The 12,226-nt window shown below is 34.7% G+C and overlaps 1 protein-coding gene and 1 non-coding gene across 2 annotated transcripts; both read left to right on the top strand.

The window, feature by feature from the left end:
- The first annotated feature begins 3,384 nt into the window (after positions 1-3,384).
- LOC127118599 (60S ribosomal protein L9-like) lies at positions 3,385-5,191 on the top strand. The gene is made up of 3 exons (XM_051048818.1): positions 3,385-3,842; positions 4,689-4,811; positions 4,927-5,191. Exons 1-3 carry the CDS (start codon positions 3,471-3,473, stop codon positions 5,008-5,010), a joined length of 579 nt encoding a protein of 192 aa, XP_050904775.1. The 5' UTR covers positions 3,385-3,470; the 3' UTR covers positions 5,011-5,191.
- On the top strand, positions 4,182-4,269 carry LOC127124799 (small nucleolar RNA SNOR75). The gene has a single exon (XR_007804270.1). It is a non-coding gene; the product is annotated as a small nucleolar RNA SNOR75 (small nucleolar RNA).
- Positions 5,192-12,226: the final 7,035 nt, after the last annotated feature.

Genomic DNA, 12,226 nt, shown 5'->3' with positions numbered 1-12,226 from the left:
GTGGCTATGGTGGTTGGTGTTAGAACAAGATTTTGATTTTGCAATATATCTCTAAGTTTTGATGATAACAAAGAATGAAATAATTTAGTATCCTAACAGTTTTCTTAAAGTATGCAGGACTCTAAGTTAAAATGACTCTAATAAGTCACCTTCTGATTATTAAGAAATGAATATCTGGAATCTGAATTAGTCCAAAAGTGCTGACCCAACACAAAGAGAAATCACATCTGACTCTGAACAGAATGCATCTGATGAGCAATCACCTGAAGAATCTGACTCTAAAGTTCAAGTTCTGATGATCTGATTCTAAGAACTCTATCTGAAGACTCTGCAAGAGATATCTGAAGGCTCTAACTCTGAAGACTCTGTTCATGCTCACCTCACTCTGACACATGCTCAGAAACACGCCATCAGATGTCACATGATCAGAAACTTAAAGTTGGAAGCATTCAAATTATAGTAGAATCCTTTTAAGGAAACATTTGATTATGCTCCGAGTCTGCTATGGAAAGAACAAGAAATTTACCCCATTTGTCTCCCACAACTGGCACAAAATCTTTATTGATTTACCCACAACGGTATTATCTTAAGTGTTATATAAGGGCCTCTTCACAACTTGCAAAAACACACAACTTTGATACAACAACATTGTCATACAACTTTCTCACCACTCTTATGAAGAACAACTCACTGCATACAATATTATTTTTTCACCATTATTGTTGTAAGAAAAAGTTTCCATACAAGAGATTTTGCTTAATATTGTGTGGTTATCTTTCATTGTTCTTAAATTGTGTCTATACTGCTTATCTAGAAGCATCTATTGAAACACTTTGTAATTCTTGTAATTGCTTTTGATTCCTCAAGTGACTTGTTTAGGTCTGTAAACTTGAGAGGGCTAAGAGGTTGTTGAACCCTTATGCGAACCTTGTAATCTGTTGAGATTAGTGGATTAAGCTCTTGTTGAAGGCGAAATCACCTTGGTCGGGTGGATTGGAGTAGCTTTGAATTTCAAGCGCACCAGGATAAATCGTTTGTGTTGTTATTTTTAACTGTGTGTGTTATTACAAAAATCTTTTAATTCCTGTGAAAACAATTCAAACCCCAATTTCTTATTTTTCTCTACCTTCAGTTGACATGAAGGAGATTTAAGGAGGGTGATGAAGATGAAGGAAGTTTATGGTTAGAGGTTTATAATCACGAAGATGAATGGTGAAAGGAAGTTAGCTTTCGCGTGGTTTTTATGGCTTGATTGTCAGTGTGATTGCCTCATTCTAATTCCTTTATTTATTTATTTATTTTAAATTTCAATACATTTAACCTTTGTTTATATTCAACTATTAGGTCAACTTAAAAGGAAAAAAATCATTTTTATAATTGCAATTAAGGGGGAAAAATCAAGATATTATTTGTTGCGATTTCTGCCATATTGGAAAAAATCCCTACAAATAACTCCTATTTAATTTTTTATAATTTTTTGTTTTTTAAGATTTATAATGTGTTATAAAAAATAAGCAATGTCATAAAGGCATATGAAAGAGACATTAGATTATGCAAAATATAGAAAACATTGTTTATAAAATCTTCAAAAGGTCTGAGAAAGCAAAAATAAAACCTTTATAACCTCCATGATGCATAAAAAAATATGCAAATATATATTGAAAGGGTAATAACATATTCCTACTATGTTCAAATTGAAGAAATAATAACATATTCCTGCTATGTTCAAATTGAAGAAGTTGATGCACTAGATATGATTGTGAACTATTTGGGACTTGAGCCAAAGGATACCCTGAAAGAGTTGGAAGACACCAGAGGGTGTAATGCTAGATTTGGATTCCTGGAGAGTCAATATACACACCACCTGGTTGCGATAATGCAACCTAAGGGTGATGAAAAACATACTATGTTTCATAGAGCACGTGCATTGAAGTCACACCTCTTGTACTTGGTTGACACATCCATATTTGTGGACAAGAGTACCTATTACATGAATGTGGTTTACCTCAGATACTTCATTGACTTGGAGTAGATTCATGAGAATAATTAGGGAACCGCTTGTTTGGTTTACATGTACTCTAAGTTAGCCGAAGGTTATCTTTGGAAGACCAAACAAATGACAGCTAGATGCACGTTGTTGATGGTAATATCTATGCATCATTTAGTGTTTCTATACTATTTTCACAACACTTGCGCTACACCATTACTAATAATTCATTTATACCATTTTCATGCATGAATCCTCCAACATTTCCCACGCATCTCAGGCTGGTCATATGTTGATCACTATACTGAGGATGTGCGACATGCTTGTGCATTCGTCTCGCTTAGAAGAAATTAGTCGACCGATCCCTTCAGAGTGTAGCTTGACCGTACAACAACACGTGATATACACTTCTGGTTGTACGACTTTCACCGTCAGACAATCCCTTTATGATATAGCCTTATACTCTGGATGGTTGGCTTGTTGGTCACGTATGATGTATTCACATATGCCTGAGCGAGTCATCCGATAATTCATGTATATGCATGTTGTTCCAAGAGAATCCTTTGTGTCTCCTTCTCCTACTATGCTCCGCGGAGATGTAGAGGCCATGCATGATGATTTCCTTAATCATCTAGTACCGCATGAAGCACGAGGTATCATAATTCCTAGTGAATGGAGTTGTGCATTCGACTACATCCAATGGTATTTTAGAGTGTCATAATTCGTAGAATATTTCCAAAGACTTGATTCTTAGTTAGAGGAAGAAGAAATTGTCAACCGAAAAATTCTTTGTAATTTTTGGATTCTCCCTTACATCCATTTCAGTTTCATAATCTTTCTCTAAAATATTATTAATCATGGAGAATTACTGAGAAAGAAAGAGACAAAGAGAGAGAGAGAAATGAAAGGTAGAAAGAATGATAAATATGAGGTCTCAAGAGAAATTAATAAAATTATGATTGAATTTTTGAATTTTGAAATTCAAAATTGCCGCTTGGAAAATTCACGAGAAGTTTTTTTGTAAAGCTAGGTGTAGCATAAGATGAGGGTTGAATGAACCTAAGATAAATTTTTTGAGGAACTCAATCGTTGAAGGACATTTGACAGCAAGGAAGAGGCTTATGTTAGAACTATTTTAATGATTTGTTATTTACTAAAGTATCCAAAATATAGTGTAAAATAAAATGGTTAGATGGACAATTTGGTCGAGGTATGCAATCAACTTTTGAAGGGTTGATAGTTGGAGTGTGAATTCTAAATATTGTCGAATGTGTAAAATTCTAAAACTTATAAATATATATTTTATTTAAAATTCAAAAGAATATAAAATCCCCATTTCAGAAAGCCCAATTCAAAAAGCCCAATAACTAACCTTTCACTCTCATATAAAATCCCCATTTCAATTTAGGGTTACAAAACCCTAAAACCTCTCTCCGTCACACAGAATTTCCACAGCGCGTGCACGCCGGCGAGAGAGAACAAGATGAAAACCATTCTCTCCTCCGAAACGATGGACATCCCCGAAGGGGTGAGCATCAAGGTGCACGCTAAGCTCATCGAGGTTGAAGGTCCACGTGGGAAACTGGTTCGTGATTTCAAGCATTTGAATCTCGATTTTCAGCTTATTACTGATGAAAATGGGAAGAAGAAGCTGAAGGTTGAAGCTTGGTTTGGATCTAGGAAAACCTCTGCTGCTATTCGCACTGCTCTTAGTCATGTCGATAATTTGATCACTGGTGTTACTAAGGGGTATCGTTACAAGATGCGATTTGTGTATGCTCATTTTCCGATTAATGCTAGTATCACTAACAGTAATACTGCTATCGAGATTCGTAATTTCCTTGGCGAAAAGAAGGTATTTTGTTTATTTTACTATGAAAAGTTTATTTATTTTTAGTTTATTGTATGATTATAAGCCTTATTCTTGTGATTTTAGTATTACGTTTCTCTTTGTTCAATCACATACTGTAATAGTCATTGTAATTTTTTTGATATGCTGAGGATCTACTCCTGATTATATAGTTATTCATTATTGGGAAAGTTCAGATTTTTTATAAAATTAGTTTGGACAAATAATTTATGTTGATTTTACTCGAATACATGATAAAGTGTTATATTTTTATTTGGTTCATAGTGTTAGTTAAATTTAATTGCATGTGTTTTTACCAAGGAAGAAGGATATAAAAAGTGGTTTTCTCTGTGATGAACAACAACTGATGACGAGTCTGTATTATTTTCCATTCTTAACCCTGATGACATATCGAGGCATTTGTCTGAGAGGATTCCACTTTTACTTCCTATTACTATATGCATTTCAGAACATTTTTACTTTTGCTTATGGCGTATTAGTAAAAGGTTATATTTTGGTTATTTGACCATTTTATTAGTTATTGTGTATCTCAATATCATTGAATATTGTTTATGTTTAGGGGTATCATTTCGATAATATGGATGCATTGTGAGGTTTAGATGATATAATGTAGCTCTTTAAGCTATTCATGGATTGTTAAAATTATATTTAATTTAAAACTAATTCCAACTAAGTATGTTTTGTATATGTATATTTAAGATCAGGTGTTTTTTTTGTTGCTAAAAGGACCTTTGGCAAACATTACTGTATAAAAGATTGTGTTTCTGTTATGGACTTCTTGCAGTTGTTTAAGTCTGTTTATTAATTTTTATTTGAACTTCATATTTGTAGGTAAGGAAAGTGGATCTCCTTGAAGGAGTTAGTGTTGTTCGATCTGAAAAGGTTAAGGATGAGTTGGTTTTGGATGGAAATGACATTGAACTTGTTTCCAGATCTTGTGCTCTTATTAACCAGGTCTGCATTCTCTCCTGTGTATACTTGTCTGCTTTTCAGTCAATTCTATTCTCTTGGTTTGAATGATATATTCTTTCTTCATTTTAATTTCAATTTCTCTCTTCGATTGAAACAGAAATGCCATGTTAAGAAGAAAGATATCCGGAAGTTCCTTGATGGTATCTATGTTAGCGAGAAGGGGACAATAGCTGAAGAATAGATGGTGGGCAATTAGGAAATATTGATGGTAGTTTGATTTTCTCATTTGCATGCATTGTTACTGTTTAGTGATGATACTCTGTGATGGTGTTTATTAGCTTTTTTTTTGATTAATTCACAATTTTGTGTTATCAAAGTTATATTTTTGGAAGTTATTTGAATTTTTTATTTACCATTTTATACATTTTGGATTATTTACCTTGATTTGAAATCATTTGTTTAAAGATGTTTGTACCCTGTGAGATTATCTCTGGTGGTAATCTTCAATTTTCAAGTAAAATACTATATGATTGTGTATTTAATTAGCAAGTCTTGCGTGGTCACATGACTGTAGATGTTGTTCACCATCTAAGATAGACGTAAGAATGTGTTGCTTATATTTTTCTCACATTTTTATTAAGTAGAGGGGAAATAAGAAGGGGGTAACAGAATGAAAGCAATCGAACACAACTCACTTTTCTTTCTTTCCAGAAAACGACTAAAAGAATGTTGACCATAATGGTTTCTTCAATCTCCGATAATTTGACCATTGAATATATTTATTTAATTTGGAGGTAGGATTGATGACCGATAATTTGTTATTAATTTTTATTTTAAGTATTTTTTTAGAGGTTAAATGATCCATTTTTTCAATTTTATTTTAAAAAATAATCTACATTTTAGATTAATTTCCAAACTATTTCACTTTAAAAAAAACGTTAAATTTGACCTCATAGGATAGATAGATGGCCATAAGTGTCTTGACAAGTATGTGTGCATGTCGCAATGACATGGGAACAAGGTATTCAGAAGACCTGAAATTTGCCACAGTCGCACCAACTTCTGTTTAGTCTGACATCATAGGATAAATTTGACCTCTCCTCATAATGGTCCATTGTTTCCCGTGCACTGGAATTTTGCCTATGACAGTCAAAGATTGTAACCACATGTGTGCTAGCTTTGATAGTTTCCTCTTTCATCACTTTCATACAACATTCACTGAAATAATTGACCTGACATTAACACTGCACTCTATCATTCGCCTTTGGTTGCGAAGGTCGATGCCAACCTAAAATAGGTTGTTCTCACCAATGCAGTTATTGGTAGATTACTAATGCCTTTGAAGACGTCGTTCACGCATTCCACAAGGTTTTTTGTCATGTGGCCCATTGACATCCTCTATTAAATGCCCTTGTCCATTGCTCTAATGGTATGTTATCCACCCACCTTCATGCATCTGCATTTTACAATCTAATTTCGTCACGGTAATGTTGAAATGACGACTGAGTTAGAGCATACCCTGCATTCACCACTTTTTTGCGAAGGTTCTTGTCTTTGATTGCACGCATGGAGTTTTGTGCGATATGTCTAATGCAATAAACATGGATAGAAGGAGGATTATGCCATATGTTGTCATGGTTACTGTAAGTACTCTCCATAGCAGCATGTCTATCTAAAATCAATCAGAGATTGGCTTGTGGAGCGACATGTGTTCTGAGATGACTAAGGAAGAAACCCCAACCACCAGCGGTTTCACCTTCGACCAGAGCAAAGGCAATGGGAAAAAACGTTATTGTTGTCGTCTTGTGCAACAACCATAAGCAAAGTGCCCTTGTATTTTCCGTATAACCATGTTCCATCAATTTGAATAATAGATTTGTAGAATACAAAACCATTTATGCATGGTTGAAACGCCTAAAAGAGGCAGTGAAAAATTCTAATTCCACCAACGTAAGTTTCGTCTGGTGTAAATGTTGGCAATGTCTCCATAATTGCGACAGTCCCTGGTGCGTATGTTTTAAGTGCCCATAAAAACCGTGTCAATTATTTGTATGAATCCTCCCAATTGCCTATCGAAGGTAAGGCAGTAAATGGGAAAACCAACTATGCGAATTCAATTTGCATGAAACTCTTGTGTGCTGACTTGTTAGATGATAACTCGAGAGGTCAAGGTATACTCCTTTCACGCCTTAAGGCATATTACAATAACTTACAGTTAGATGAAAATTCTATCGAATACGCTCGAATAATAAAAAATAGGTGTTATATTATGCTTTTAATTGGTTTATTTTTATTTCCCGAAGGTAGTGGTTCTAGTATGCATGTTATGTATTTATCTTTATTAAGACATGTAGATAGAATAAGAAGTTATAGTTGGGGGGTCTGCTTGTTTGACTTATCTTTATAGCTCTTTGTGTAAAAATGCACACAAAGACACATCTACATTTTCTGGATGTGTTGTTTTACTCCAAACATGGGGTTGGTCCAGACTACCGTCCATAGCGCCCGTCAACCACAACCCATTCACATTCCTGTACGCACAAAAGTAAGTTCTTAACAATGGACTATATTTACTTAATTTACCGATTATTATCTCTAAATAATATATATATTTTTTTGGTGCAGATGGTCGACTCGTGGTATGAGTTACAATAGATGTCCTAGACACTGTATTATCCAGTATCACAATCTCTTGGGTCACCTTCGATCAACAGATGTATTTCCATTAACCGAATTAATTTGCAATAATATGTACCTATACAACCCACACCAAGTAACTTACACACAAGAAGGTTCAACATCTAACCCCTAACAACATTGCCAGACCGGTTACTCACAACCCTCAACCCATCAAAATTTTCGGCCCATAAACAGAAAAACCTACGACCTTAACAAGCAAAACATCCAACCACAATACCAAGAGCATACCCAGTACCACCACCAACAAGTAGATCATCATCAAGACACCCAAAATTTCTATGCACCCAACACATCACCCTACCATAACCGCGTAGCCAAAACACAGCGATCATTTAACATCAACCGTCCCTCCTCCTCCTATAGCTAAGAAACCCAAACATCACAAAACCAAAACATGCAACAATCATATGGCTACAAACACCACAACAATCATTTTAACCTTTTTTCGACGCATCATTCATACCAATGTCACCCTTCAATCGTCCTGGTCGCCCTCCAATAACTCAAACACAATACAACTACTCTGAAATGGGTCACAAACTCAACTATGGTGGTAGCGCTTCATTACATACACATAACTACGCAGATTTGTCTGAATATCTTAGGGAATCTCCTGTAGATGGTGGTGATGTTCCCGGCCCCTCAAATCCTCAAACAGCTGGGGTGAATCATCAACGGGGATTAGGGTCACGCGTTCGGGTAGCTGGGGGATGTGGTACCAGAGTTCGGTTAGGTCATCCCGGTCAAAGACATTAGTCTTTTTGGTATTCGTATGTAAACACATATTAATATTAATACCAATTGGTCTGATTTTGAATTTTATATCAAATGTACATTGTTTTTTTTTAAAAATACACAACACATATAGGTGATAGTCCAATTGGCGCCTCCTCTTAAACCTAACACACAGGCGCTAATTGGATTGGCAACACTAGGTGCATAAGTCAATCCTATTGGCGCCACCTCTTTAACTTAGAGAGAAGATGCCAATTCATCTGACGCCAGTTCTTCAAAGTGGATTATTTTAGGAAATTATCTGAAATGTGGGTTATTTTGGGATTTTTTTTAAAAAGCTGGGCTATTTGAGTAAGAAATTCAGAATATTATACCAAATTAATATTAAACATTATAAATATAAATTGAAGGCTTAATACTAGGGTGGTAAAACGGGCCCGACATGTTGGGTATGCACGTTTTGCCGACACTTCATTGCGGAACAGATTAAGGTTTTAGATCCTCATCCTCTAATGTGACTGTTTCGCTAAACCCTATTTTTTAAAACTTTTGTAGGTGCGAGCATTAACATAATTTCATGCATTTTTAAACTTAAAAGGTGCAGTGCCAACAGGCCTGTCCTGCCCTTACTTTAGTTCAGAGCATACCAAGGTTTTAGGCCCCCACCCTCTAATGTGATCGTCCCGCCCGCCTATTTTTTTGCGGTGTTTTATGGGCCAGGTCTAAACGGAGTTGGCATGCCCATTTTCCACACATACTTAATACTTTGTTTGATCCCTTATCTTTACTTTAGGGTCCATTTTGGTCTCTGTAATACCCCAAAATTTACCCTTCATTTTTCCTGGAAGCATGGGATTATGTTTTACACTTCATTAACATCATATTAGGTCATACTCATTGCATACTGCATTAGTGACATGGAGATCAGGTTTTGATCGATCACTCGTTAACAGAAGGAGCCCACACAAAGCAAGATTGAGAATTGGACTTTATTTTCTAAGTATACAAGTCTCAAGGGTCTCAGGGGGGTCCAAGTATCTTATTATGGTCCTCAGTTCATCAGTGAAGGATTCAAAGCTATCAGAGTGTTCATCTGGATTTAATTAGAAATTAGGGTTTCATGGCTACCTGCAACAGGCAATGTTTGGTTGGAAGTAGAGGAGCCCATCCATGTCATGATTAGAGAGGCATCTTGGCCTAGGAAGATTCACAATTATCTCAGAAAGATCCATTGGCAATCAGTGCAATCAGTTCCTGATCATTTTGCCCTAAAACTAGGGCTTGGTATAAAATCAGTTTATTTCTGATTCTTTGGGTGAAACTCTTTTCCATGGCCCTCCATATGTCCACAAGGGTCCACATACAAAAAATCAGCTCTTTATTTGAGCTAGAAATGCTTCAATTGATCAATGGAATCGGGAATTAGACAGTTTGGGAAAAGTCAACTGTGGGGCCAGAAAAGTCAACTCTTGACATTTTGAGAGTGGAATCTCAAAATCCATGCCTAGGGGATCCTACATGTGAAATTTGATCAAGGTTGAATCATGGATTCATCATTTAATCAGGAATTGGAAAAGTTACTTAATTTGGAAATGGTTGACTTTCCATTTAGGGCAAGTTTTCATGATCGTTGCACTCACTTTAAGCCCATTTTGCATCAAGATAAAAGCTCAATTTTAAAATTTCTCCAACATGAAAGTTGTTCCTCTTGTTCCAAGATTTCTATAGATATAAAGTTTGATCCATTTGGATTAGAATTGAGAAAGGTATGCTTAGTCAAAGTGAGACAATTTTTTAGGACACGTAGAAAAATTTCTAAGTCCAAAATCTTCAAAATATGTCAAGACTTCTTGGCCAGTTTTCTTGCACTTCAAGGCATTATTTGAAAATACTTTCTTCACAAAAATTGTACCTTGCCATGTCCTCTTTCACATCCTTTTGGAATCATCTCATTTTGATCCATGGTTTGAGAGATACATTCATTTAAAGTGGGCACTATGACTTGATTTTCTAGGCAGATTTTGGGCCTGGCTGGCCCAATCAGATTTTCTAAGCATGCTGCACAAACCAGTCACGTTTTTTTACCTCTTTTGGCCATGCATTGGATATCCATTCACTTAAGTTTGGCCCAAAATAACAACATTTTACACCTCACTTCACACTTTTATTCTTATGGATAAATCACTTATTAAAAAGCCCATGAGAACACCTAATCCACCCTATTTAAGAAGCTGAAACCCTAACCCTGAAGGAGCATTGGAATTTCGTGGCAAGGAGGAAAAGCTTCATCACATATCAGATTCCATTCCACTTCTATTTTCCATTAGGTAATCATCTCTTCCATGACCATGTTTTGACATATCTGCGCTTGCTTACCATGTTCATCACCATTAATCCTTCCATTTTCATATTTCTTTTTCTTATTTAAAATATTTTCTTCGTCCATAAAATTACCCAAAAACATTTTTCACTTTTCTTAACGTTTTATTTAATTTTATATAATTTTTATTTTCGTATTTTTTTAATATTAATATTTTATTTTAATTATTTATTCTAACTGGTCCATTTTAACACACTTTCTTTTATTGATTTTATTTTTATGACTTAAAGTTATTGTTAGCATTTGATTTTTGGGATGAAGGTTGACCGCTGTCTCATGGTCAACCTGAACTTTTTTTGAAATTTTATTTCACATTTTCAATTTATTTTCGATTTATTTTTGACCTAGTTTGGTTGGTTGACTTTTAATTTGACTTCTGTTCTATTTTAATTAATTCGCGTACCAATTTTCGTTATTTTTAAAATATTTTTGGGGGATGATGATGTCCTGGCCCCAATTTATTTAGTTTAGTTTTTCATAATTTTCTTGATTAATTTACTATTTATTCTTGATTTATTTCTAACCTAGTCTCATTAATTGTCTTTTGGTTTGACATCTGTTTTATTTTAATTAATTTATGTACCAATTTTCGTTATTTTTAAAATATTTTTGTGGGATGATGATGTCCTGACCCCACCTTATTTAGTTTAATTTTTCATAATTTTCTTGATTAATTTACTATTTATTTTTGATTTATTTCTAACCTAGTCTCATTAATTGACTTTTGGTTTGACCTCTGTTTTATTTTAATTAATTTATGTACCAATTTTTGTTATTTTAAAAATATTTTTGGGGGATGATGATGTCCTGACCCCACCTCATTTAGTTTAATTTTTCATAATTTTCTTGATTAATTTTCTATTTATTTGTTATTTTTTAAGTTGACTTGAATTTTAGTTGACTTCTTTATGATCGATGTTTGACTTAGGGATTGCTTATGGCAATTGAAGAGATCTTTTGATCCTCCCTTGTTCATCTCATATGCCATGTATTAGAGGCCTTTTACCTTGATTTTATTTGGTCCTTACCTCATTTCCTGATTAAATTATTCAGTGGACCCTTCGTGTGTATATTTTCATCTGTTTGATTCATCTGTTATCTTTTATACTTGTTTCTCTCATTCATGCTTTCTATTGCTTGATTATTTAACATGTTCATACTCCCATGCATTGTTTAAATGCTTCATTATTTGATTCTTTGGTTTGATTATATATTGTTTATTTATCCGATCTGATTAATAACTGTTGCCTACTTGTATGATGTATGAGGCATATATTCTTATTGTTTGTTTGCCATGAACAATCCCCATTCATAACAAATGTACCCCTCTCCCATAAAGTGTATAATATTTATTTCTTTATTTCTTTAGTCACCTGTTGATACAAGAATTAAAACGAACATCTGATAACCATTTCAAAATAAGATCAAAAGCTCGATCCAACGTCGAGTAATCATTTTCAAAACTTAACAGAACCAGCACGCATTTATCCATCCTCTTGTAAGTCGATTGCCTCAGGCATCGCCATCTACCTGTAAGTCAATTGCCTCTGGCATCGCCATCTACCCTTATGCGTAACTCCTCTCCGCGCTCCATCTATCGACTCTTGTTCCGTTTAGGTAGCACTCATTAGGTAGAACCCTT

Source organism: Lathyrus oleraceus, chromosome 2, assembly GCF_024323335.1.
Source record: "Lathyrus oleraceus cultivar Zhongwan6 chromosome 2, CAAS_Psat_ZW6_1.0, whole genome shotgun sequence".
Lineage (NCBI taxonomy): Eukaryota > Viridiplantae > Streptophyta > Magnoliopsida > Fabales > Fabaceae > Lathyrus > Lathyrus oleraceus.
Note: the sequence above shows the minus strand (reverse complement) of the source record. Positions and strands in the feature narration are given on the sequence as shown.

What these genes read in the sequence shown, in the direction of transcription:
- LOC127118599 (XM_051048818.1), top strand. Translation starts at nt 3,471, where the DNA reads ATGAAAACCATTCTCTCCTCCGAAACGATGGACATCCCCGAAGGGGTG. An exon ending in ATTTCCTTGGCGAAAAGAAG is followed by an intron (nt 3,843 to 4,688) that starts GTATTTTGTTTA and finishes TCATATTTGTAG; the next exon opens with GTAAGGAAAGTGGATCTCCT. An exon ending in CTTGTGCTCTTATTAACCAG is followed by an intron (nt 4,812 to 4,926) that starts GTCTGCATTCTC and finishes CGATTGAAACAG; the next exon opens with AAATGCCATGTTAAGAAGAA.